Genomic DNA, 25,711 nt, shown 5'->3' with positions numbered 1-25,711 from the left:
GGCACACGCTGGGTCTGGGCCTGGAAAGACAGACAGCACAACCTCTTGGACTCACCGCAAGAACAACGACCCTTTCCATCTTTCCCTCCCTTGGGAACCAACACGCCCAGGCATGAAGCGAAGCCCCAGGGCAGGAGAACAGCCCAGGAGTTTCCCAAAGACTTCCCGCCTGCCTGCGCCTGTTACCTCTCGTCCTTCTCCCGGCAGTTGTTGTCACCAACAGCCGCCTGCTTCTTCACCGGCAGCGGCGCTGGGGCCAAGCCCCCAGTGGTGGACATGCAGTGTGGCTTGTTCCAGATGTCCGGCAAGATCTTGTTGTCAGCGATGCTTCCGAAGGACACATGCTGCTTCTGTGCCCTCCTCCTGCACAGGAACCGCCAGATGCTCTTCATGGCCCAGCAGGAATGGGCACCGCACTGCCTTGCCTCTCACCGACGAGCGGTGGCAGGCAGGATTGGGTGGGCGCTGCCGGGTGCCAGCTGCCAGCAGAGGAGCCGAGCCCTGAGGAGCGGCAGGGCACGGGCAACTGCCTCTGGGCTGAGCCCACCACCACAGCAACGGCAGCACCAGTACAACACCACTGGCACAGCACCAGAAGCACCAGTACAGCAGCACCAGCACCAGCACAGCACCACTACCACCAGCACGGTACCAGTACCACCAGCACAGCACCAGCACAGCACCAGCAGCACCAGCACAGCACCAGCAGCACCGCCAGGTACTGTGTGTGCAGGGTCTGCGCCAGCACCCCAGGTCTAGTGAACGCGTGTGCTGACGTCATGAATGGCTCAGTGACATCATAAGGTGCTGGGAACTGGGCGGTGCTGAGGGTAGAGGCCTGCAGGGCGGACGTGCGCGTGTGCTCAGCACCTTTCTGCGCACACCCAGGCCACGTGCCCAAGGGAAACGGCCCCTGGCGCACGGTGTCCAGGGCCACCGGCTTGCCCAAGGCCACCTCTCCAAGGCTCCCAGCTCCCTGCACGCTCGGGGCACCCACCGTCCTCCTCTCCTCTCCCAGCCCCTCTGCGGCACTCGCCTGCCTGCCTGGGAAGACACATGGGCTCGGCAGGGCAGGCTCTGGCCGCCAAGGCTCCCTGCATGCACAAGAGGCGGTGGCTGGACACCCCGTGTGCCATTTTGGGCTTCCTGGGCTCTGGCTGTGTGTTCTGGGGCACCCTGGACCCCTCGGGGCACCCCTCTCTGCAGCCCTGGGTGTCCCTTGGAGGGCACCCCAAGCCCCTGCTGTTCACTGTGGGATGCCCCCTGTGCCTCGCTTTTGCTTGCTGGTCTGCCCGGTCCCCCTCAGCGTGCCGTTTGGGGTGCTCCGAGACACTCGTTCAGCCCTCTGGGCTTCCCCTGCACGTGCCTCTCTGGCTTTGGATGCTGCCTCAGGCCGTGGCTCTGCCTTTCAGGGTGCCCCAGGCCCCTGTTGTGTGAATTGCAGTGCTCTCCTGGGCAACGGGTGTGCCATTCCCCCGGCCGAGCACCCCGAACGATGCCGTTCTGAGCACCCCAAGGCCCCTCGGAGTGCATTTTCGGCTCCCCCAGCTCCTTGGCGTGCCTTTGGGTGCCTCTGCAGGCCCCGCAGTGTGCTTTCTGCTGCACCCCATCTTCCCTGGTGTGCCTTTCACTACGCCCCAGGGCAATCGGTGTGCCTTTTGGGGCGTCCCTGGGCTCGGTGCGTCCCTGGACGCAGGACTCCCCAGGGGTCTCACCAGAGCGGGGCAGAGGGGCACAGTCACCTCCCTTGCCCTGCTGCCCACGCTGCTGTGGATGCAGCCAGGGATGCGGTTGCCTTCTGGGCTGCGAGCGCACATCGCCGGCTCGTGTCCAGCTTTTCATCCCCCAGCACCCCCAAGTCCTTCTCGGCAGGGCTGCTCTCCACCCCTTCATGCCCAGCCTGGATTTATGCGTGTGATTGCACCCACACCTTGCACTTGGCCTTTTTCAACTTTTGGCAGCTTGTTGCTTTACTAAGCTTTCTGCTGCTTTACGAAGCTTGCATTTGTTGACTGGACAAGTAATTAGGGTTCTGGGGAAGATATGCTTCACCCCACCCCTCTTCCATTTGACTGAGTTTGTCTACAAATTTCAGCCTCCACGTGGCTCTGGGATCACACACACATACACACACACACTTGCCGTTGGGTAAGTTGAAAAAAAACTGTTGAATAATTTAGGTGAAATATATCACAGAAATCACCAGGTCAGTCCATTTGGCAATTCTTCCCCTGCAGTCCTTCTCATCCCATGGCAACAGGAACCCAAAACCCTGCAGTCCAGCTAATATTTTACAAACATTTCTCCCGGTTTAGAAGTTCTCAGAGCTGACACTCTGACTCTCCTCCTGCAGCTGGGAGGCTGTGGTGTCTCCAGGTGAAGCAACATTTAAGCACCCGATCTCAGAAGGTTGAGAGGGGGATAAGGAAAAGGGTGAGTCTTGGCTTTCAGCTTCTCCTTCAGGCTTCATGTCTGGCGTGGCCTTCAGGGTGCTGAGAAAGTCTGGCGGTTCTCTTGACGGGAAGCTGAAAACAAATCTCCTCTCTTAAGTCATTCTGCAAACTTCATCTGACCCTCCATCACCTGCCACAGTCCCAACACTCCTCCCAACATCTCTGCGAGGCAGTGCAGGGCGATGCTCAATGCCTTTCGCTTGGACTGAGTCTCCGCTACTCCTCCTCTCTAGCTGCTCACCGTAGACTGAGGGACTCATGCAGGGAAACCGTCCATCGTCTGCTATCAAATTTTGGCGTGGGTTACGGATACGTTGCAACGATGTGACCCCAATATGAGTATGATCGTTCACCCTTTATTAGTCAGCAAAACAAGGTTTATATAGCAAAACAATTACAGCATCTGAATGGTTAAACCCCCAACACATATATAGGCAAAATTACTGCAACTCGTTGTGATTGGTGCAGAGCTGCATCTCGAAGTGAAAACAGTACTGTGGCAGGAAACAACAACGTGGCAGGAAGGAAGTGAGAGTGTTGCAGGAAATGGTGACGTTCCCCCTGCTCCAGACTCCTGAGCTTGTCGCTCTGCCTTCCCAGCAGGGTTCCGTGTCAGCCGCTCCCAAGGCTCACTTCCGGATCGGAACCTGGGTTGCTCAACACACCAAACTATGTTCCCTCTCTTCCAGCCAGGACTCCACACAGACCCAGTCTCTGTGCCTCTGTGCGAGCAGTGAAATGAGCAGATGAGGCTGAGCAACAGATTTACAGGTTAGCCCCTTCTGGCTGCGAGCTATCTGCAGCCGTTCGAATTTTCGGAGCAGGGCTGCCGGAGGCGCAGAGCAAGCACCTCCTAAGCAGCGTTTGAGGTTTGAGGTGGCAACACAAGCAAGCAGTACCAGTCTCTGTGCCTCTGTGCGAGAAGTGCCATGGGCAGATGAGGCTCAGCAACAGCTTTCCAGGCTAGCACCTTCTGGGTGCGAGCTACAGGAAGATGTTCGCATTTTTGGAGCAAGACTGTGAAATGAACCTGAAAGTGACCCCCAAAGATACGTTTGAGGTTTGCGGTGGCAAGACAAGCAAGCAGCCCCAGTCTCTGTGCCTCTGTGCGAGCAGTGCCATGGGCAGATGAGGCTGAGCAACAGCTTTACAGGCAAGCTCTTTCTGGCTGCAAGCTATCTGCAGACGTCCGCATTTTCTGAACAGGGCTGCCAGAGGAACCCGGCATGGACCACAAAGATACCTTTGAAGTCTGAGGGGGCAATACAAGCAAGCAGCCTCAGTCTCTGTGCCTCTGTGCGAGCAGTGCCATGGGCAGATGAGGCTGAGCAACAGCTTTCCAGGCTAGCTCTTTCCGGCTGCGAGCTATCTGCAGACGTTCACATTTCCAGAGCAGGGCTGCCGTTGGCGATTGGAAAGGACCACCTAAGATACGTTTGAAGTTTGAGGTGGCAAGACAAGCAAGCAGCCCCAGTCTCTGTGCCTCTGTGCGATCAGTGCCATGGGCAGATGAGGCTGAGAAACAGCTTTCCAGGCTAGCTCTTTCTGCCTGCGAGCTATCTGCAGACGTTCGCATTTTCAAAGCAGGGCTGCTGGAGGCGATCGGCAAGGACCACCTAAGATACGTTTGAACTTTGAGGTATCAAAAAAAGCAAGCAGCCCCAGTCTCTGTGCCTCTGTGCGAGCAGTGCCATGGGCAGATGAGGCTGAGCAACAGCGTTCCAGGCTAGCTCTATCTGGCTGCGAGCTATCTGCAGACGTTCGCATTTTCGGAACAGCACTGCCCTATGCCTTCTGCACGGACCGCCTAATTTGCATTTGAAGTTGGAGGTGGCAAGACAAGCAAGCAGCCCCAGTCTCTGTGCCTTTGTGCAAGCAGTGCCATGGGCAGATGAGGCTGAACAACAGCTTTCCAGGCTAGCACTTTCTGTCTGCGTGCTATTTGCAGATGTTCGCATTTTCAGAGCATGGCTGCCGGAGGAGACGAGCACGGACCACCTAAAGTACGTTTGAAGTTTGAGATGGCAACACAAGCAAGCAGCCCCAGTCTCTGTGCCTCTGTGCGAGCAGTGCCATGGGCAGATGAGGCTGAGCAACAGCTTTCCAGGCTAGCTCTTTCTGCCTGCTAGCTATCTGCAGACGTTCGCATTTTCAGAGCAAGGCTCCAGGAGGCCCCCTGCACGGACCACCTAAGCTACGTTTTAAGTTTGAGGTGGCAAGACAAGCAAGCAGGCCCGGTCTCTGTTGAAAGCTTGTGGCTTAGAATTAACGGACAGTCTCACACGGGTGACTTTACGGTGGGTGTATACTACAGGCCACCTGATCAGGAGAAGGAGGTTAATGAGGCCTTCTACAGACAGCTGCAAGCAGCCTCAGAGTCACAGGCCCTGGTTCTCATGGGGGACTTCAACCACCCTGACGTCAGCTGGGAAGACCACACAGCTAGGCAGGCGCAATCCAGGAGGTTCCTACAGAGCATCGATGATAACTTTCTGATGCAAGTGGTGTAGGAACCAACAAGGAAAGATGTGCTGCTGGACCTCGTGTTAACAAACAAGGAGGGACTGGTGGAGGATGTGAAGGCTGGAAGTGGACTCGGCTGCAGTGACCATGAAATGGTCGAGTTCAGGATCCTGCGTGGAGGAAGCAGGGCGATAAGCAGGATCAAAACCCTGGACCTCAGAAGGGCTGACTTTGCCCTCTTCAAGGAGCTACTGGGAGGAATCCCGTGGGCCAGGGCTCTCGAAGGCAGGGGGGTCCATGAGTGCTGGTCGCTTTTTAAACAACACTTCTTCCATGCACAGGAGCAATGCATCCCCCAGAGAAAGAAACCGAGCAAAGGAGGAAGGAGACCTGCATGGTTAAATAAGGAGCTTCTAGCGGAGATCAGGCAGAAGAGAAAGGTCCATGGAATGTGGAAAGAGGGGCAGGCCACTTGGGAAGAGTACAGAAACGTGGTGAGAGCATGCAGGGATGCAACGAGGAAGGCCAAGGCTCACCTGGAATTGAAGCTGGCAAGGGATGTCAAAAACAACAAGAAGGGCTTCTTCAACTACATCAGCAGCAAAAGGAAGGCTAGGGACAACGTGGGGCCGCTGCTGAATGAGGCGGGTGTCCTGGTGACGGAGGATGCGGAGAAGGCAGAGCTACTGAATGCCTTCTTTGCTTCAGTCTTCAGTGCTAAGACTGGCCCTCAGGAATCCCAGGCCCCGGAGGGAAGAGATGAAGCCTACAAAGAGAACGACTTTCCCTTGGTCGAGGAGGACTGTGTGAGGGATCGCTTAAGTGATCTGGATGTCCACAAATCCATGGGCCCCTATGGAACGCACCCACGAGTGCTGAGGGAGCTGGCGGATGTCATTGCTGAGCCACTCTCCATTATCTTTGAGAGGTCCTGGAGGACAGCAGAGGTGCCCGAGGACTGGAGAAAGGCCAATGTCACTCCAATCTTCAAAAAGGGCAAGAAGGAGGACCCAGGGAACTACAGGCCGGTCAGCCTCACCTCCATCCCGGGAAAGGTGATGGAGCAGCTTATCCTGGAGGCCATCATGAAGCAAGTGGAAGAAAAGAAGGTTATCAGGAGTAGTCAGCATGGATTCACCAAAGGGAAATCATGCCTGACCAATCTGATAGCTTTCTACGATGACATGACTGGCTGGGTAGACGAAGGGAGAGCCGTGGATGTTGTCTACCTAGACTTCAGCAAGGCTTTCGACACAGTCTCCAATGATATCCTCCTAGGGAAGCTGAGGAAGTGTGGGCTGGATGAGTGGTCGGTGAAGTGGATAGAGAACTGGCTGAATGGCAGAACTCAGAGGGTTGTCATCAGCGGCGCTGAGTCTAGTTGGAGGCTGGTGACAAGTGGTGTCCCCCAGGGGTCAGTATTGGGCCCAGTCTTGTTTAACTTCTTCATCAACGACCTGGATGAAGAGTTAGAATGTACCCTCAGCCAGTTTGCTGATGACACCAAACTGGGAGGTGTGGTGGACACAGCGGAAGGCTGTGCTGCCATTCAGCGTGACCTGGATAGGCTGGAAAGCTGGGCAGAGAGGAACCTGATGAGGTTCAACAAGGGCAAGTGCAGGGTCCTGCACCTGGGGAGGAACAACCTCATGCACCAGTACAGGCTTGGGGTGGACCTGCTGGAGAGCAGCTCTGCGGAGAGGGACCTGGGTGTCCTGGTGGACGACAGGTTAACCATGAGCCAGCAGTGTGCCCTGGCTGCCAAGAAAGCCAATGGGATCCTGGGGTGCATCAAGAAGAGTGTGGCTAGCAGGAGGAGGGAGGTTCTCCTTCCCCTCTACACTGCCCTGGTGAGGCCTCATCTGGAGTACTGTGTCCAGTTCTGGGCTCCCCAGTTCAAGAAAGATGAAGAGCTACTGGAGAGAGTCCAGCGGAGGGCTACGAGGATGGTGAGGGTACTGGAGCATCTCCCCTACGAGGAGAGGTTGAGGGAACTGGGCTTGTTCAGACTGAAGAAGAGAAGGCTGAGAGGGGACCTTATAAATGCCTACAAATATCTGAAGGGTGGGTGTCAGGAGGATGGGGCCAAGCTCTTTTCAGTGGTGCCCAGTGAAAGGACAAGGGGCAATGGGCACAAACTGAGGCACAGGAAGTTCCACCTGAACATGAGGAAGAACTTCGTCCCTCTGAGGGTGACGGAACCCTGGAACAGGCTACCCAGGGAGGTTGTGGAGTTTCCATCTCTGGAGATATTCAAGACCCGCCTGGACGGGGTCCTGTGCGGCTTGCTGTAGGTGACCCTGCTTGGGCAGGGGGTTGGACTAGATGACCCACAGAGGTCCCTTCCAAGCCCTACTATTCTGTGATTCTGTGTTTCTGTGATTCTGTGCCTCTGTGCGAGCAGTGCCATGGGCAGATGAGGCTGAGCAACAGCTTTCCAGGCTAGCTCTTTCTGCCTGCGAGCTATCTGCAGACGTTTGCATTTTCAGAGTAGCGCTTCCGGAGGCCCCCTGCATGGACCACCCAGGCAAAGTGTGAAGTTTCAGGGGGCAAGACAAGCAAGCAGCCCCAGTCTCTGTGCCTCTGTGCGAGCAGTGCCATAGGCAGACGAGGCTGATCAACAGCTTTCCAGGCTAGCCTCTTCTGGCTGTGATCTACATGAAGATGTTCGTATTTTTGTAGCAGGTCTGCTGAAAGTGCCCAGCAGAGACCCCCTAACATACCTTTGAATTTTGAGGTGGCAAGACAAGCAAGCAGCCCCAGTCTCTGTGCCTCTGTGCGAGCAGTGCCATGAGCAGATGAGGCTGAGCAACAGCTTTCCGAGCTCGCGTCTTGTGGCTGTGATCTACATGAAGATGTTTGCATTTTTGGAGCAGGTCTGTGAAATGCTCCTGGCAGAGACCCCGTAATGTACGTTTGAAGTTTGAGGTGGCAAGACAGGCAAGCTGCCCCAGTCTCTGTGCTCCTATGTGAGCAGTGCCATAGCCAGATGAGGCTGAGCAACAGCTTTCCAGGCTAGCCTCTTCTGGCTGCGAGCTACATGCTCTAATACTAGAAGCATATGTGGTTAGCACAGAATACAGTGTGTTTAGGGATAACTACTGAAGAAGGAAACATCAGATATGCAGTTTCTTTAATGACATGTAACACTATTTGAATTAATTATTTGTTTGAACATAGGAAAAGTTTACATAGCTAAGAACCTATCCCTCAGGGAATATGTATATATATTTTTTTGCAACCTGTCCAAGCAATTAGTTCTGTTTTCTTTCTTTCTTCTGTTCTGTTGTGTTCACATGTAGTATTGTCTTGCGTTCTGTAATATTGTGTTGTGTTCTCCTGTGTTCTGATGTGTACTCATTTTTCATGTTCTGTTGTTTTTTGTTGTGTTCTGTTGTGTTCTGCTGTGTTCTGATGTGTTCTTTTGTGTTCTGATGTATTGTGTTCTTTTTTGTTCTGTGTTCTGTTTTTTTCTGTTTTGTTCTGATGTGTTCTATTGTGTTCTGATGTGTAGTGTTCTATTGTGTTCTGATATGTTTTCTTGCGTTCTCATTTATAGTATTCTGCTGTGTTCTGATGTGTTCTGCTGTGTTATGTTGTGTTCTGTTGTGTTCTCTGATGTTCTGATGTATTCTCATGTCTACTGTTCTGTTGTGTTCTTTTGTGTTCTGTTGTGTTCTGTTGTGTTCTCATGTGTAGTGTTCTGTTCTGTTTTGTTCTGTTGTGTTCTATTGTGTTCAATTCTGTTCACATGTGTAGTGTTCTCATGTTCTGTTGTGTTCTTGTGTGTTCTGTTGTGTTCTGATGTGTTCTCATGTGTAGTATTGTGTTGTGTTCTATTGTGTTCTTTTGTGTTCTGTTGTGTCTTCATGTGTAGTGTTGTGTTGTGTTCTGTTTTGTTCTGATGTGTTCTCATGTGTAGTGTTCTTTTGTGTTCTGTTGTGTTCTGTTGTGTTCTATTGTGTTCTCGTGTAGTGTTCTGCGGTGTTCTGTTGTGTTCTCTTGTGTTCTGTTGTGTTCTGATGTGTACTCATGTATAGTGTTCTGTTGTGTTCTGTTGTGTTCTGATTACTTCACATGTAGCATTTTGTAGTGCTGTGTAGTGTTCTGTTGTGTTCTGCTGTGTTATGATGTGTTCTGATGTGTTCTGTTGTGTTCTGATGTGTTGTATTCTCTTGTGTTCTCTTGTGTTCTGATGTGATTTGACTAATTGAGCACAGTGATTTTTAATCTCTGGTATTCTGTATTATTTTTCAGTGATGTTTGTCTTATGAGGAACAATGGAACAAAATGGTTTTGGACAGGTTGATGTAGTTGCTTCTGAGAATTTGGGAGCGTGCGGCGCCGGTGCGGTCCGAGAGAGCGGGTCTGTTTTATTGATGTATGCCATCAATAAAATCAGGTGCCTTGATTAACCCTCTAGTATTGCAGGCCACAACTTGGTAACTGAGGCTGTGATAAATATCCCATAGCTTGTCTGCAGAATCAACTTTTTTTTTTAGTGTTTTCTGTTAAAAGTTTTCTCCTGCAAAACCTAGGGACTGATACTGTTCTGTCAGGTCAAACAGATAAGCTGTTTCACCTGAAGTTTGTACCTAGCTCTTGTAGGCTACTTTTCCGTGATGGGTTTGCTAAGCTGCTGTGAGTGCACTTCCTCAGTCTCCATTGCTGCTTGCTCATGGGTGGAGGAGTGCACATATGGCCACCTCATAGCAAGAGGTCACCTCTGCTAGCGCAGCTGTCCCGTGGGCTTTCCGTCATTTGAGAGGGTTGGAAGGTAAGAAGAAATGAGATTGTTTTAGAGTCCATTCTCTTTGAACATCTGGGGTGATATCCTTTCTGGGGTGATATATCCTTTCTGGGGTGTTATCCTTTCTGTATATGCAAAGTTAACATTTCAAGTGCTATATTGTCTCATTTTTGCAGAGGTTAAGTGTAATGTGAGGATAGGGATGCTTCTAAGCTGCCTATCTGATCAAGAAGTGCAGGTCTGAAGGTACTAAATACCCAAGTGAATGCAGACTAGCTGCAAAACTGACGTATGCAGCATGGTGGAGGAAGGTGAAGACTGTAAGAATGTGCTTAAACTCCCCCTGCTAAATTAACATTGCTGTTCTGAGTATCTTAGCTGAGAAATATACAAGCATGCAAAATGTACACTTGTCATTCTTAAAGTAGTTGGTTTCCAGCCTTTAATTTCTGAAGGACTGTTGAATGACGGAACTACTTTGACTTTTTCCACACAAATCCCTCTAATGAAATGCGTTTCTGCTTCACTCCCGTCAGAGTTGCTAGTGGCAGTCACTGTCTCGCTTGAAATGGGATCTTTCTCCAGTAATTTACTGCCAGTTAATCATGGCTAAGTGAGACCTGGTAATCCCATTGATGTGCCTGGACTTATCTGAAGACAAGACCTAATTTTTATTTTTTTAAAAAGAGCTGTAGTAACATCATTCGTAATTATAGTGATATGAACTTGGTCACGCTTCCTGCCTACAATATCATGTATGTAAACACTACAATAAATTCTGTCTAAACACGTTCTGCTTTAACTCTACCTCTGTCTTAAGAAGTAAATGTGCATTTGCTGTCTTTATTTATCTCTGTACTGTACCACTCTGCACTAATAAATTCATTTCTTAATGAATTCATGTAGCCGTATGGCCAGAAATATATTTTTTAACTAGCTAAGAGTCTGTGATAAGCAGTGCAAAGAATCTGTTTCTTTAAAATATGTTTTACTGTACTTTGAAACTGGCTTCTAAAGATACTGAATGTTTCCATCAACTTGGTAATACTCATAACCAGCTCCTGGTATATACAATATATTAAAATGATGCTAAATATAAAAGTGTGTGTGTATAATGATTTTAAGAAAACTAATATATATGTCTCTGCACTCTGAATAAATCTGTCTCTGGACTTGTGATCAAGGCAGAGGACAGGGCTGTTTCTTGTTACTTAAGGTAACACAGGAATTCAGGCACATAGCAAAAAGCTTTTAATCACACTAATGTGATGCATTGTATCGACATCTTAATGCTAAGATGATCTTTAGGATGAAGAAAGTATTTTAAACAAACACCATGTAGTTCCCTGCAACATCAGTGCTTTTTGTTCTAGACAGTGAAGGTCTGTTGTGTAGTCAAAGCCGTAAATGGAATGAAATGAGGTTGCTTTAAACAAAGGTTTCATAAGTTGTTGAAAATCTGTTTTGAGGAAAATGTCTGAAATGTTTTGCAGAGGTGAATCGGGTGCTGGGAAGACTGAAAACATGAAGAAGGTTATTCCATACCTTGCTCATGTTGCTTCCTCCCATAAAGGAAGAAAGGACCATAATATTCCTGTAAGTTGGGACATTTTATCATTTGTTTATTGTTCTTTTTGAAAACTACCATCTTTGCATTTAAAAAAAAACATAATATTTTTATTAAAGATAAGCTGTAATGTAATCCACATAATTTTCTCAACCGTTATTTTCTCTTTAGTAGGGGCTGAAATGAGCAGTTACATTAAAATTTCCAGTTGATGTTAGCTGTTTAACTTCTCTTCTGAAATTAAAGGCTTTATGCAACCATTGTAACTAGGAACGGTATCAAAGCTTTCTGATGCAGTGTATGCCAGTTTTCCAAAAATTTAATTAACTTGGGCAAGTCTTAGTGAATTTAGTTCCCACAGATGCAGTTTTCAGTACTATATTTGTGAACAAGCTTTCTGTTCTTTCAAAAATTATCTTGTAGATAAGAAAAATCATCAAGCTTCAAAACTGCTGTAGACTTGATATGTCTACAAGCGAGCACCTAATAAAAAGCTCTAGTTTTAGTACATTACAGACAAAAACATATGCAATTATGTCAGAGTCTTGGGTTTTTTGGTAACTTGTCACTAACTGATTTATGTAGAACTTTCTTCAGATTTACTGCTAGACTTCAAAATTCACAATGAGTTTTTATCAATATTTTGCTTTACAAGATATGGATGGGTTTGAATATCTGTTGCTATGAGCACTTGGATCTCTTTGCAGTGGAATATTAATTCAACTTGCTAGAAGCAAGTGGCTTGCTATATTCGATACTGGCGTATGTGGTTGGAAGTTTTCAAACTATATCAGACTCAGAAGCATCAGCTTCTGTAATTTCTAGTGTATAACACTTAATATTAAGATATTCTGGAATGTGTCAAGACTCAAACTCCTAGAAAACCAGGAGAGGACTTTTGACCAGTCTGTGAAGAAAAAAAAGCAAGAATTTGAAGTTGGAGAGAGGGAAAGATTGCTCTGCAGATAGATTTGGAGGCCTTAGGAGGATGCTGTGACTGGAGTGTCGGCAGCATTAGCATTGTCATGTGCTAGGGGAATACATGGCTCTGCAGAATGCTATTTAGAAAGTCATCCTTCAGAACTTGTTTTCTGTGTGGGTTTTGATTTATAAATATTCTTGGATTTATGGCTGTGCAGCCTTGAACAAAACTAGTGTTTTTAAAATTTCTACAGGAGTATAATTGCCTACAACTTTTTTGGGGGGAAGGGAATTATGCAGAGAATGGAACTGCACAGAGTTTGTATACCAAGTACTTCTAAACACACTATTGACAGCTTGGAATGCACCAGGTTGAAGAGACTTCTGTGAGCCTCTTGTCGAGCCTCCTTTCAAAATATGCTTCCCTTTAAAGCTGAGTTTTGAAAACCTTGTGTGATGAAGATTATACAACCTTTCTGCAAAACTTTTCCTGTGCTTAACCACTTAAACAGTCAAAAACAGGGGTTTAAAAAGTACTCCTTGTTTGTTTGGCTGTGTTTCCATAAGCACTTTGTGCCAGTACCTGTGCTAAAAGTAGTCCCCTTTTTGAGTTTTGTCATCGTAACAATTCCTGTGGCCACTCACTGGGCTTGGAGACTGCAGGCTCAAACTACTGTTCTGAAAGTCATAGAATCATAGAATGGTTTGGGTTGGAAAGGGCCTTAAAGATCATCTGGTTCCAACCCCCCTGCCATCAGCAGGGACATCTTCCACCAGACCAGGTTGCTCACAGCTCCATCCAACCTGGCCTTGAACCCTGCCAGGGAGGGGGCAGCCACAGCTTCTCTGGGCAACCTGGACCAGTGTTTCATCACCCTCATGGGGAAGAAATGAAGTCCATCTGGCTTTAGATGAAACAAGTTTCCTCTCTTTGTTGCGTGGCTGCATAACTGATATGAAGTGAAGGCACAGAAAAAAGCTGGGGTGGAAGATGTTGGTGAAGGGAAGGATGAGCTGCTCAGTCTAATGCAGTGCTGGCTAATTCTGTTTAAGTTGCTGGTTGAACTGGAATCTAATTCTCTACTTAGCAGCGTGATCAAATGGGACAGGAGTTTAAGGTGGTGGGTGTAATCAGCTGCTTCGTGAGCCATCGAAGACTGTCACGATGAAGACTGGAAAAGTTTTTATTCTTTGTAAAACATAGTTCAGACACAGTAAAAAGAATAGGGTAGTGTCCTGAATAGAAGTTTGATACTTTGATTGTGCGCTTCATTCAATGCACTGCTATAGTAAGCCAGTACTGAATTAAGTATATGTTTATGAAAAATGCAAAATGTTCACGTAACCTAAACCGTTTTGAAAATACAAATGAGTCTCGCTTCTGTAACAATTAATTTTTATTTATATACTGCAGATGAAGAATGTCTAATGTACACACCTAACACTCAAAAGTTAGGAAGTGTCAGAATTGGTTATATTTAAGCAGCCCTAACTTGTTCCTGTTCACATATACATTAGAAAACTGTAGAGGGCTGGTGGTGATCCGTAGTATCCATCTGTACAGCCTTTGCACTGACCTGTGCACAAAGATGATGCTAAACAGGCTTGTTAAATAGACAGCAAGTCATGGATTTACTTTTATCCATCCTGTAACGAATAATTATCAGTGCTATGCATATTACTGAGACTTCTGAAAGTTGCATGGATTTTTTTTTATGAACAATTTGTATGCTGATGAACGACACCATTCTGAAGTGTAGGGTTAACTTTGTCTCTTTTGCCTGACAGGCAAACCTTTACAGGGTGCTGTAGAAGTATTACAAACAAACGCAGCCCCCAGTTTGACACCTCAGGCCATGGCCAGAGTAACAGTAATGGTCTGCCATGCCACAAATGCTCACCATGTACGTTCTCCAGTGGCACTGGCTGTGAAATGTTTGGCTTACGCAAGGAGCATCACATAGGACCTCTACTCATCCCTTCAACAGCCTTCTTGTGTCTGGCATTCAGCTGTTTGTCTGTGACACTTTTCTTTCCCAGCCGCCCTGTTTCATCACAGCTGGTGGCTGTGTGCCTGCAGAGGAGTCCTGCGTAGCCCTTGGCACGTCATCCCCAGGCAGGGGTCCTGTGGGGAACGGAGCCAGTAACACAGTGTAACCACGGAGGGTGGAATTACAGCGCCCAACAGCCTGAATACTAATGTTTCCTAGTTTTTGAGTGTTTGAATCTGTAGCCACACTGTCTCTTTTCTGTTTAATCACAAAGAATGTTAAAGGTATTGTCTTGGGCACAGTGCTAGGAAGCGTGGGTGGGTGGTGGTGGTAAAAAGGTAGAAGAGAAGCTTTAGTGCTTGTGGGACTTGGCAGAGCTAGGTGAGACTAGGGTAGTCCCTTCAATTAGGAATTGAGTCTGGGCTTTCTAGAGCCAGGTGATGGAGAGCAGGGAGAAGCGCATGGCAGTGAGTTATGAACAGGCTCATCTATAGATTGAAGGTGGAATGAAACTGAGCCTGAATCCTTGTTTGCAGTGTGCTTGGTTGAGCATCAGAACTAACACGTGTACAGTTCTAGTTGGTGCGTAGCAAGGGAGAAAAGATGGAAGATATCTGTTGTAAATAACTGGAAGCTTTAGCTTCACATCCAACACATCTGCGCTCTAATGAATTTGGGGGGAGTGAGGTGGTAGTGTTAAGAACTTTACCAGTAAATCTGAATATTTTATCTGCACCAGGCATATTGTGGTTTATTCGGTTGTTAACCAGGTCATAGATGGACCAGCTTTCTAAAGGCAACCATTGTGCTTTAGCCTGGGCATCTCAGACCAAAGGTGACCCACACTGGTGTCTGTTGGTCTGGTCAGCTATCCCATGCTCCTAGGCCAGCATAGGAGCCTCTCTTGCCTTTGCTCTCAATTATTCCTCTGTAGACTCAGGTGGTGTGGAGAAAAGGTTATTTAGAATGAAAGGGTGAGGAAGAGAACAAGGACAGGTAACTGGTGAGTGGAGGGGGGGGCTCATGTGTCCAGAGAGGGGTTTTGACAGATTAAGCAAGGAGGGTAGGGAGTAAACAGAGTCTTCTAAACTACTTGGCTTTGTGGCTCATCAATCCTGTGTGCACTAAGTGGCATGGGAAAGAGAGAAAAGAATGAAATCGTGTTAATGCATGTGTTAGAGCTGCTTTAATATGGTTAAGTAATGAGTCCTAATTCTGACTCTTGGGCTCTGCTTTAGTTTAGAAACTTTGTGTTTTTGAATGGGGAGGGAAGTCAGTGCAAAATGTAGAAATAACTAAAAAAAAGTTTGCATACACAGCTTTCCAAAAGAAGGAAAAGTGCTGGTTGTCACTCACTGCCTGGGGGCTGCCATGAACTTGCAGGTTCTCCAGGCTGCGTGAGGTTAAGGGGGTACTCTAAGCTGGACTGTGGACATACCTGGACCCTATTCATGGTCAGATACCTGAAATGGGCAGGTGTGTTCCATCGTGGTAGTGTGTGAAGTAAAGTTCTATAAATAACTGCATCCATCTACCACCGCTGTATCCACTTCTAGGCATTCTGGTACTGTGTACCTCTGGTTCAGGTGAATGGAATTAGACTTTTGTTCACTTCCCTGCTCCTCAAAGCCTTCACATCCCAAACCCACTCTTATTGTCACTAAAATTCAGGTTTCTAGGTGGTGCCGTTTTAAGCTTCAGAAATAGAAGCATAGAATCACTTAAGCTGGAAAAGACCTTTAAGGTCATCGAGTTCAACCGTAACATAATTACTGGTACTTGCAGGTTAATGATGGCTTTCAGTGACTGCATTTGCCTTTGTAGCTGAAATACTAAATTGTTTAATCTGTTTTATGAATTTCAGAAGAAATATAATTGGCTTTGAAGTACAGGATCATGGGTAGGCTCATTCAGACTGAAGCTCCCCTTGGTGAGGATTTCCCAGATGAGCTTTAACTGCCCTAATTGAAACACAGAAGTTAAGTGTGTGTCTGATTATGTTCCGTTCTGTTTCTAAGTGAGGACAGAAATGGACACCCTGAGGAAGCAGTCTATCCTGTCTGAAGATAAGCAAAAGAAATGCCTCTTAAGTTCCCAGGTGTACCTATCCTTCTCCAGTGATTTCGGAAGGAGCGGTAGCTTCATACTGAAACATCTAACCTTATTTTTAGATCCTGAGTTGTTTTCTGAGCAGGTATGATGCAGCTTTGCAAAATTCACATCACTTAGCTGAGTAAACTAAACCTTTGCTAGCTGCTTTACAGAACTCTGTCAAAACCTGTTATTCTTCACTAAAACAGTGCTAGTTGCTAGTTATTTAAATTAGTAGACATAAACGGAAGAAGTGTGCGTCTCTCTTGGTGTGAAAATTTCTTGTGGTCTGAGTTTCACCACCGCGTTTTCTCCCTAGGCTCTCCGGTGTGAAGCTCAAGATTGTTAAATTTGCTGACTGAGACGAGGGAATAGGGGAATTGAAAATTTCTGCGTTTCTGCAGAAACTGCAAATTTGGATTTGGGGGATTTTTTTGTTTTGCTTTATTACACTCATGTTCCATTTACCCTTTTTTCTGGCAAAAGTTAAAGGTATTCCAGTTTTTTAAGACTTTGCTTCTCATGTGGACGGTAATTCTTGAAAGAAAGCTTCTGTCTCGATTGTAGGATTGCCTTTCTTAAGTACTTGAAGTACAGGGCAAAAACAAAGCCACAGGCTCTGTAAGTATTGCTTTCCTCTTGGTTCTTTCATAACCTTTTTGATTTTTGAAAAATAGTGATGATCTTATCCGTAGAAAAACACCTTGCAGTGACTAAGGCTGTCGAGACAGTTACTTGGTGTTGTGGGTTTATTTTTGTTGTTGTTTGTCAAAACTGTGGAAAGCAGGGCTGCCGGAGGCCCGGCCAGTCTGACTAATTGAAGTCTTGCTTGTCTTGCAAGCCCCCCTTTCTGTTTGTTGGAGGACCAAAATTCCAAATTTCTGAAGGTGAGACCAGTATGCGTGGTGGAGATTCTGCTCTTAAGTGATGGTAGTACCAAGTGATAGCTCTCAAAGCATTTCAGGCTGCTGTTGCGTTATCTATAGAGTTTGCGCCTGAAGACTTGTGGGGTTTGACCAAGTGGAAGCTGAGACACTGAGAGCTTTAAAAGGGAGATATTTGCCATGCATTCTTTCCAATTCCATGGGTCTTCCAAACCTAAGAGCTGGAAACAGTGTTTATCATAGCTACTGTTGTTCATTGCAAACAGACTTCCAAAGTGTAAAACAAAGGCTGTGCTAAAACCAGACCTCCTGTGTGTTCAATTCCAAGTCTCGCTTTCTTGGAAAACAAGTGTTCATGTCTCTGTACGGTTCCAGTTGATCCGTAGTATTGACAGGTCAGTCACTTGAAATGAAATCTGTATTATATCTGGTGTATGAGACCTCTGTATGGATTTTGTATATTCAGTTATTTGTGTTGCTTAGAGACTATTGTTGTGGAGTCTCCTTCTCTGGAGATATTCAAGACCTGCCTAGACGTGGTCCTGTGCAGATTGGTCTGGGTGACCCTGCTTCGGCAGGGTTGTTGGACTGGGTGACCCACAGAGGTCCCTTCTAACCCCTACAATTCTGTGATTCTGTGACTCAAATTCTATTGTAGAAGTTATTCTTTCTCCCCTTTCTCATGGCTAGAAAATGAAGCTGATGGAGGATCGAATTGCTGAATGTACTTCTCATCTGGCTGAAGAAGAAAAGGCCAAAAACTTGGCCAAACTCAAGAACAAACAGGAAATGATGATCACTGATTTGGAAGGTTTGTTCTTGCTACATTTGCCTGTTAACAGGTTGTACATCATGCGAGAAAGGAGTGGATCACTTATTACAGTGTATGCAGTATCTGGTCCAGTCTGCTAAGTGTAACCTTATATGTAGATACCTTAATAGCTGTTGCTTTTATCTAAATCTTGAAAGAATAATTTATTGCTTGCAAGCCTTGTTGCATTTGGCTGCTCAGACTTTCTCGTGTTTGATTTGTTAGCTTTTCATTTTTGAGAATCCATTTTATTTAATGATACACTCCAGAAATTCATGTTGTTGCATGCATCCCTTAGTAACAAGGTAAAACATCTGTCTCTTGGGAAGGCGCTACACTTTTCTATAATAACACATTAGAACAACATATTTCTGGAAAAATGTTAGTAGGCATTCCTTAGTCTTCTAATATTTTTTGAATAAGCAAATCTGAATTGTTCTGCCTTTCTTGATGCTTTGTTTACCTAAAATGGTTCAATTTCTTTGGCCATTTATTTCTGATTGTTTTGCCTGTGTTGTCATGACTGAATTAGCCCTATATGTAACCTTTCATGATGTTATGGTGGGTTTTTTAATTACTTATGGTTGTAAATAGGTATTGTGCAACATTAATACACTGCCAAGCCAAAGTTGCAAAATATAAGGCTATGTTGCTATCTGCCCTAATTTGGAAATATTTTTTTCACTTACTGTTATGGGCTGTCTTGCTACATATTTTAATACTGATGCGCTTACGGAAAAATACCAAAGTTTAGTCTTATCTGTGTAGGAAGGTATTGAAGTAATACGAATAATAGATGATTGATGTAGCTTTTATTTAAAAAGCCTATTCAGGGACTTTAAGATGGGTATAAGTAAGCTGTACTCATTGGAAAACAATGCTTGAGTAGTTGTGTACTTAAATTGGGACTAGTGTTTCTGAAGATACTTGACAGATGTGGTTGGTTATGGTGCTGTTCCCAGAGTGATGACCTTAGAAATGGAAATTAAAGCTTAAATATAAGGCATGAAACTGCTTGGCTAGTAAAGCACAGTAAAATGATACTCTTTGAGACAATTCAAGAAGCCATGAAGGTCGCTCTGCTAGGGTCTTGACACTGGTAAGTACTGAAATTTGGGGGGGGGCAACAAAAACCCACAAAACCCCAAAAAAACCCCACTAATTCAGTTTACTGTGAGTTTTCCCCATTGCGAAATTGTGTCTTATGACACTCTTCTGTCACCTGCCAGAAATATAATGTAAAAACAGAGAAAAGTGCTATTTTTTTTTTTTTTTTTAATGAGGAGCTGTTTAGAGAAAAACAATGTTACTTCAGATTGTCTGGAAAATACCAAATACCCCTCGGTAGCTCTAAGATATGATTCTTGAACATGGCTCTGTTTCCATGTAGAAGATGTCCTGATCTTGTAGCAGGCTTAGGAGGGGTGTGAGAAACCCCTGCACTGAGAACCCACAAAGTATTGAACAAGTCTAATAACTTACATTTATTCTAATAGATGTTGAATTGTGCTAATGCTATGCTAAGCAAAACCTTCCTGTAACTTCAATATATTACATACCTGGTCATTAGCTAACTGTAGACAATGCAGCCAATAACTATCTTAATCAGACCACAGGCAGATCATCTAAATGTATTTTATTGCTAGGGCACTGATAACTGGATGGTTTTCACAAAGAAATACCTTAGGGGAGGAGTATCTTGGCTACACAAGGAAATTACTGGAGGCTATCAGGGTTGCAAAGTCTTGCTAAATATCAATGGGATGTGACTTAGTGGTACAGATACTTGCAAAAAATGTTTATCCAAGTTTTCTTTAAGTTACACTATTTTCCAGTAGACCTTTTGGAGTCTAGCCTAGCCCTTCCACAACTATGCAAGCCATAATTTTTTCCAGTCTGTAGTTCTTCATTTTTGAATCCTGATGTCTGCGATCACCTGGCCGAGCAGCTCAAACTGCTCTTCTGTTAGATTCTATTCCTTATTTTTCTGTCAGCATGTGATTATGTTTGTTACCTTACTTCAAACTTTTTTCTCCAGTCATTGACTTTTTCTTGACTTTCTATCTGAATCATGCAGTTCTACTTTGCTATTTCATCTTTCCCAGTCACCCTTCCAGCTGCAGTCTGGAGAAAGAATTGACACAGTGTATATTAAACTTCCCACCCTTCTTGCTGTCCCATTGCCCTGCCCCTGAACCTTCTGAGGATAACAACAGGAAAAAATTGCTTACAAATATAATCCTTTACTTCCATAGAGGGCTTAAAAAAGGAGGAGAAGACCCGTCAAGAATTAGAAAAAGCTAAAAGAAAACTTGATGGTGAAACAACAGACCTACAGGACCAAATAGCTGAGCTGCAAGCCCAGATTGAAGAACTGAAGATCCAGCTGGCCAAGAAAGAGGAAGAACTGCAGGCTGCTCTTGCTAGGTCAGATCATGATGGAGCTTTATGACTACAGAAGTGTGATAGAAACCTACTTTCCCAGACAGAATTTCAGCTGACTGCAAACTGATGAGTTAAAACTGGGAGTGTTCAAGCAGAAGCCAGTTCATGTTTGTACTACAGCATCTCCAGACACCTGTGTGTTTTGCGTAGACAGGGCAAAAAAGGAACTCAATCTTTCATCACCATCCTTGCTCTATAAAGTTCCAAAACCAATGTTTCATCAGGGCTTAATAGCACTTTGGCTCTGGAAGCTTTTTAGTCTCCCAGAGTTCAGCCTCAGGAGGGGGAAAAAACATGTAATCGTCGAGAGTGTTCTTAGTTGGTCCAAATACTGGATAATGTCTGTCCAACTCAATCAAAGATCTGTGTGGTAGTCTCGCAGCCACATGTTATAAACTAAACACCACCTGAGTTTTCTGAGTAATGATCTATAACTTTGCAGGAAGAGACAGTCCTACAGACAAGGGTGCACCCTTGGGAGTGTTGAGGTCTACAAAACTGGAATACCTGAATGCAAACTGGAAAGCTTGATCATTCCAGTAGTGTATCTGTAGTACCTGGGGCACTGCGCTCATTAGGATCTTGAGAATAAGAGTGCAGTAGTGGCTTTGTCTATGAAATTTTAGGAGGTGGATTTTGTTCAAGTGGGAAAGATGAGTTATTTTTTGAGTACATAACTTATACTAGACTTATGAGAAGAGATCTGAAGCTATGAAATATCATTAACTGTTGTGGTTCTGTTTAACAGAGGTGATGAAGAAGCAGTTGAGAAAAACAACGCACTGAAAGTGATAAGAGAGTTGCAGGCTCAAATTGCAGAACTGCAGGAGGATCTTGAATCTGAGAAGGCATCTCGCAACAAGGCGGAAAAGCAGAAAAGAGATTTAAGTGAAGAGCTGGAGGCTTTAAAAACTGAAGTAGAAGATACCTTGGATACCACTGCAGCACAGCAAGAGCTGAGGTAGGATCATGTGTCTGTATAAGCAGGCACCATTAAAATTCACCTTGAATTTACAAAAGACTAAAATGTTGATTTTTGATAACTATTGATGCTTCCTCTAGGACAAAGCTAGAGCAGGAGGTGGCTGAACTGAAGAAAGCAATTGAAGAGGAAACCAAAAACCATGAAGCACAGATCCAGGAAATCAGGCAGAGGCATGCTACTGCCCTGGAAGAGCTCTCTGAACAACTGGAAGAGGCCAAAAGGGTGAGCAGAAAATTAATTACAGAAATACATTTTTCAGCTTCAGGACTTTTATAAGTAACATAAGTGGCGTGGTCACTTCCAGTGATATCTGCAGATCTAAATTGTCCTCTGTACATACTTAACTACTGCCGTTGAATCAAATATATCCTGCTGGTTTGAACATATAGCAACTTTTCAGATAGATGCCAAGACTATCTAAAAGTGTTTGTTAGACCTGGAAACAGTGCACCTAGAGATAAGTTGATGTAGTACTATTGTGGGAATTCTCGAGCAGCCTATGTGCTTATTTGGTGAAAAGCGGTTCTCTGCCTAAGCGAACTGCGGAATGTTTTCCAAATAAGGTAATTGTCATGTCGACACTCACAAATAACAAACTGTGAGTACGGGTAGCGTAAAAGTTCTTCCAGCCACTCTTCACTTTATGCTTGTACCGTGACCTCCAGTGCTAGATATCTGTGGAGTATCTTGCTGATTTGCAGAGTTCTATTGTGTCTCTGGTAACCCCTGCCAGAGCAGAGGAAGCGGCACACCTGGACAACGTGGTTCCTACTAGTGCAGCTTCAGTGTCTTTGTTCAGAAGCAGAATTAATCCAACACTGCCAAAAAAAAAAAAAAAGTATCTCTAGCTTGTAAAATTTTATTTCTAGTCATTCACAGATATAGGTGTGGACAGTTCATATACTGTAGTAATATTTTTGTGTAGGAATATTTCAGAAGCCTCCTTAGTTTAAAATACTACGTGAGAAATATAGTAGTTAAATCTGATGGAAATTATAGTTTATTTACCTGAAAATCTTACGTGTTTCCTGTGCTCCTTATTCATTAAATATTCTCAATAAGAGCATAAAAATACAGAAAAATACCCTACAATCTTAAACAAAGGTCCTGTGATAAGATTGTCAGTTCTGGCAATATAGTAAGAATGGCACTTAAACATCCCTTATGGCAATTACTACCTTTTTAAAAAGGTTTTTGACAAATGTCAGTGCAGTGGTGAAAAGTGCTTTATTATGCACCTCCAGGCTGCTATGCCTACTAAAATCAGGGCAGCTGTAGCTGATATCTTTCCTTTTATTTCTGTGAGATGAGGCATTCTGATCTGTTAATGGGCACATTCCTTCCTGCTCAGTGCTACTCACATGGTCCTTTTACAGCACTGACATCCCAGATCTTACTGAATTCATAGAAATATCTTCTGGTCCTCGCTGTTACCTGTGATATCTGAGAGTGGATTAACTTGCATTACCTTAATTTTTTTGGCTAACATATGCAAAATGTTACACAGCAGGATTTTAAATGCTCCCTACTTACAACTTGCTGAGCAGTTATTTTGTCTTTGAGCTTATAATCCTGATTTGCTGGACTGAATATTTTTAGCAGAAAACTTTATTGATATGTAAAAGAGTGTTGAAGTTCTTCCCTTTTGTTTTTCCTAGTTCAAAGCAAATCTTGAACAAAACAAGCAAGGCCTAGAGTCCAACAACAAGGAGTTGGCCTGTGAAGTGAAGGTACTGCAGCAGGTCAAGGCAGAGTCTGAACATAAGAGGAAGAAGCTCGATGCTCAGGTGCAAGAGCTAACTGCTAGGGTCACAGAAGGAGAAAGAGTGAGGGTGGAGCTGGCGGAGAAAGCTAACAAGCTGCAGGTAAGGCTGTATGGAATTCCTAAACTGCTGAACTATACACAAGAAAGTAAAAGCTTTAACCATATACAGAAGTGGCTAGGAGGAATGACTATCAAAGATGCAGCTAGGTCTACAGGAATGGGGACTGTAGTTGATGTGGGAGGCGATCTCAGTCATGTACTCGTGTACTTGAGGGGCTTGAAAGTGGTGACACACCTCAGATAGCTGGAGAGCCACGACATGAATCCTGAACTTTTTGGACTATGTAAGAATCACAGTGGCTTTGAAGTACATGGCTTCCCATTTTGGAGACCAAATCCTGTAGGAGGCTCTGCTGACAGCTGGCCTACAGGTTTTTGGCTTGGATGTGGAGTTGAGTAGAGTGGGCTGAGCTCATTTGTAGGCTTGAGCAAAAATGTACTGATTGATGATGGCCACACGTTTCCTTTTGTGCTTCAAAAGGAACTTGACAGATAGGGATTGCAAGTAAAGGGCTGTTCCTCTGCGAAATGGAGAAAACAGACAAAATGCAGTCAGAGCTGACTTCTTAGCCACAGCAAAGAGTATTATGAGTAAATCAAGCTAAAGTGCTTGAAAAAGGGAATGGCCCCATTCTTTTTGGGGGAAGCATTTTGGCAGTCTCTCACTGTATATACAAGTAGCATAGCCTAAAATAGCAAGAATTGGCACCTGGCATTGACCTTTTCTCTTGCAGTGATGCTTTAAACCCAGCTGCCACCCTGATAATCCTTGAATTAATGGTACTGTAAAATACACGGTCCTATAAAATACATGATCCTATAATGAAAAATAGCTTTAAATATGATTGTAGATGTTGGAATGACATGCTCTGCTAAATATCATGGCTAACTCTTATTATGTTCTCTCTTAAGTTCAGGACTGACACGTTTCTAACCAAACTTCAGTATTCTTAGCTTGTTGTACCTGGGATGTGTTGTTGTCTTGCCTTCCACGGAATTTGTTGAGGTTTTGTGTTCCGTGTCAGATGTAGGCTTTGCCATGGATCTGCTGCGCGTTATTACCTTTAGACTGCTTGCTTTGCAGAACGAGTTGGATAATGTCTCAAGTCTCCTGGAGGAAGCAGAGAAGAAAGGCATTAAGTTTGCCAAGGATGCGGCTAGTTTGGAATCTCAGCTTCAGGATACACAGGTGTGTGTGCAGTGAAGCTTGAACTTAGCGCTGAAGCTTTGTTCCTCATTGAAATGCTAACTGCATAACAGAAAATACATTTTCATTCATGGTTTGGAAAGCCCCACGGGTACAAGCTGTATTTCCTATTGAAGTCTAGTGAAATGCGATGTATGATGATTGCTCAGCTACATGTGGAGCCAGTTTTTCATTATCTAAGATTAACTGCTTGATAGACTGTAGCCTTTCAGTTTCTCTTTTTTATTTCTTAGTCTCTGTGGGAGATAAGTATTAAGTCAAAAAAACCTTTCCAAGTAGGATGTTAATGCAAATAAGGTCCTTGGGGTGTGTGAAAGGCACGAGGGACAATACCCTGTCTTTTACTGACTTAGGCTGAAGTTCTTTACTGACTTCAGCTTAAGTTGTTGAAACTGCCAGTGTTTGTTTTTTGGGTTAAATAGTGCAGCTTGATACATGTATTCATCACTTAAATATACTCTTTTTTTTTTCCCCTGTATAAAAATGCTAATGGTGACTATGTGAGTAATGTTCATTACAGTTGGAGAGTTCTGTGAGGAACAGGGTGGGGGAAGAGAGGGCTGGTGGTTACACTTTTCATTAGTCTCGGTTATGACAGAAGTTTCCACTGCCAAATTACAGCTGTCTTTAAACTGACCTTTACATTTAAGCAATGCAGTGAATCTTGAAAGCATGCTGTCATTGCAGGATTTGTTGCTATATATTCATCTCAGGTGGTTTAAAATAGGGACTCTATATGATTGTCGGAAAAGAAAGATATATTTTGAAGGCAACTGCTGTGCTTGTCCCTTTGAAGATAGAAAAGTATCATCCATTGGCTTCTATGAACAGACAGTGGCATGGATTCTCTGAGAAATACGCTTAATAAAGGCTTAAGTGTGCCCCAAATGACTGAGCAGTACCTTTTTGAAAACCCAAATTACGGATGGCTTCATAAGCATGTCGTTGTACAAAACTGCTGAGAGAAAAATAATCAAACCTGAACCTCCAAGTAGAGTAATGGAGGGTGGTGGGCCAAGGCCACACTTAACACGCTATGAACCAAACGGAACTTTGAATATGCCTGTTTGTGTAACAGGAGCTGCTTCAGGAAGAAACCCGCCAGAAACTCAACCTGAGCAGTAGGATTAGGCAGCTGGAAGAGGAGAAGAACAACCTGCAAGAGCAGCAGGAAGAGGAAGAGGAGGCCAGAAAGAATTTGGAGAAACAGATGTTTGCCTTACAATCACAGGTAAGCTGTTGTACATGACAAGACTTCTGTAAGGGCTGCACATTCGAGGTGAGATGAATTGGTGTCCTAAACCTCTTGGAAAAATGT

The 25,711-nt window shown here is 44.9% G+C and overlaps 1 protein-coding gene across 1 annotated transcript in view; it reads left to right on the top strand.

The window, feature by feature from the left end:
- The first annotated feature begins 276 nt into the window (after positions 1 to 276).
- The window catches only part of LOC142363301 (myosin-10-like), a 36,045-nt gene continuing 10,610 nt past the window's right edge, over positions 277 to 25,711 (top strand). The window contains exons 1-9 of the mRNA XM_075436813.1: positions 277 to 317; positions 17,078 to 17,123; positions 17,811 to 17,931; positions 20,187 to 20,358; positions 21,125 to 21,337; positions 21,439 to 21,583; positions 23,020 to 23,226; positions 24,271 to 24,375; positions 25,472 to 25,624. Coding sequence (XP_075292928.1) covers positions 277 to 317; positions 17,078 to 17,123; positions 17,811 to 17,931; positions 20,187 to 20,358; positions 21,125 to 21,337; positions 21,439 to 21,583; positions 23,020 to 23,226; positions 24,271 to 24,375; positions 25,472 to 25,624 — 1,203 coding nt within the window. The remainder of the gene's footprint in view (positions 318 to 17,077; positions 17,124 to 17,810; positions 17,932 to 20,186; positions 20,359 to 21,124; positions 21,338 to 21,438; positions 21,584 to 23,019; positions 23,227 to 24,270; positions 24,376 to 25,471; positions 25,625 to 25,711) is intronic.

Source organism: Opisthocomus hoazin, chromosome 15 (assembly GCF_030867145.1).
Source record: "Opisthocomus hoazin isolate bOpiHoa1 chromosome 15, bOpiHoa1.hap1, whole genome shotgun sequence".
NCBI lineage: Eukaryota > Metazoa > Chordata > Aves > Opisthocomiformes > Opisthocomidae > Opisthocomus > Opisthocomus hoazin.
This window is presented reverse-complemented; position numbering and strand designations above follow the sequence as displayed.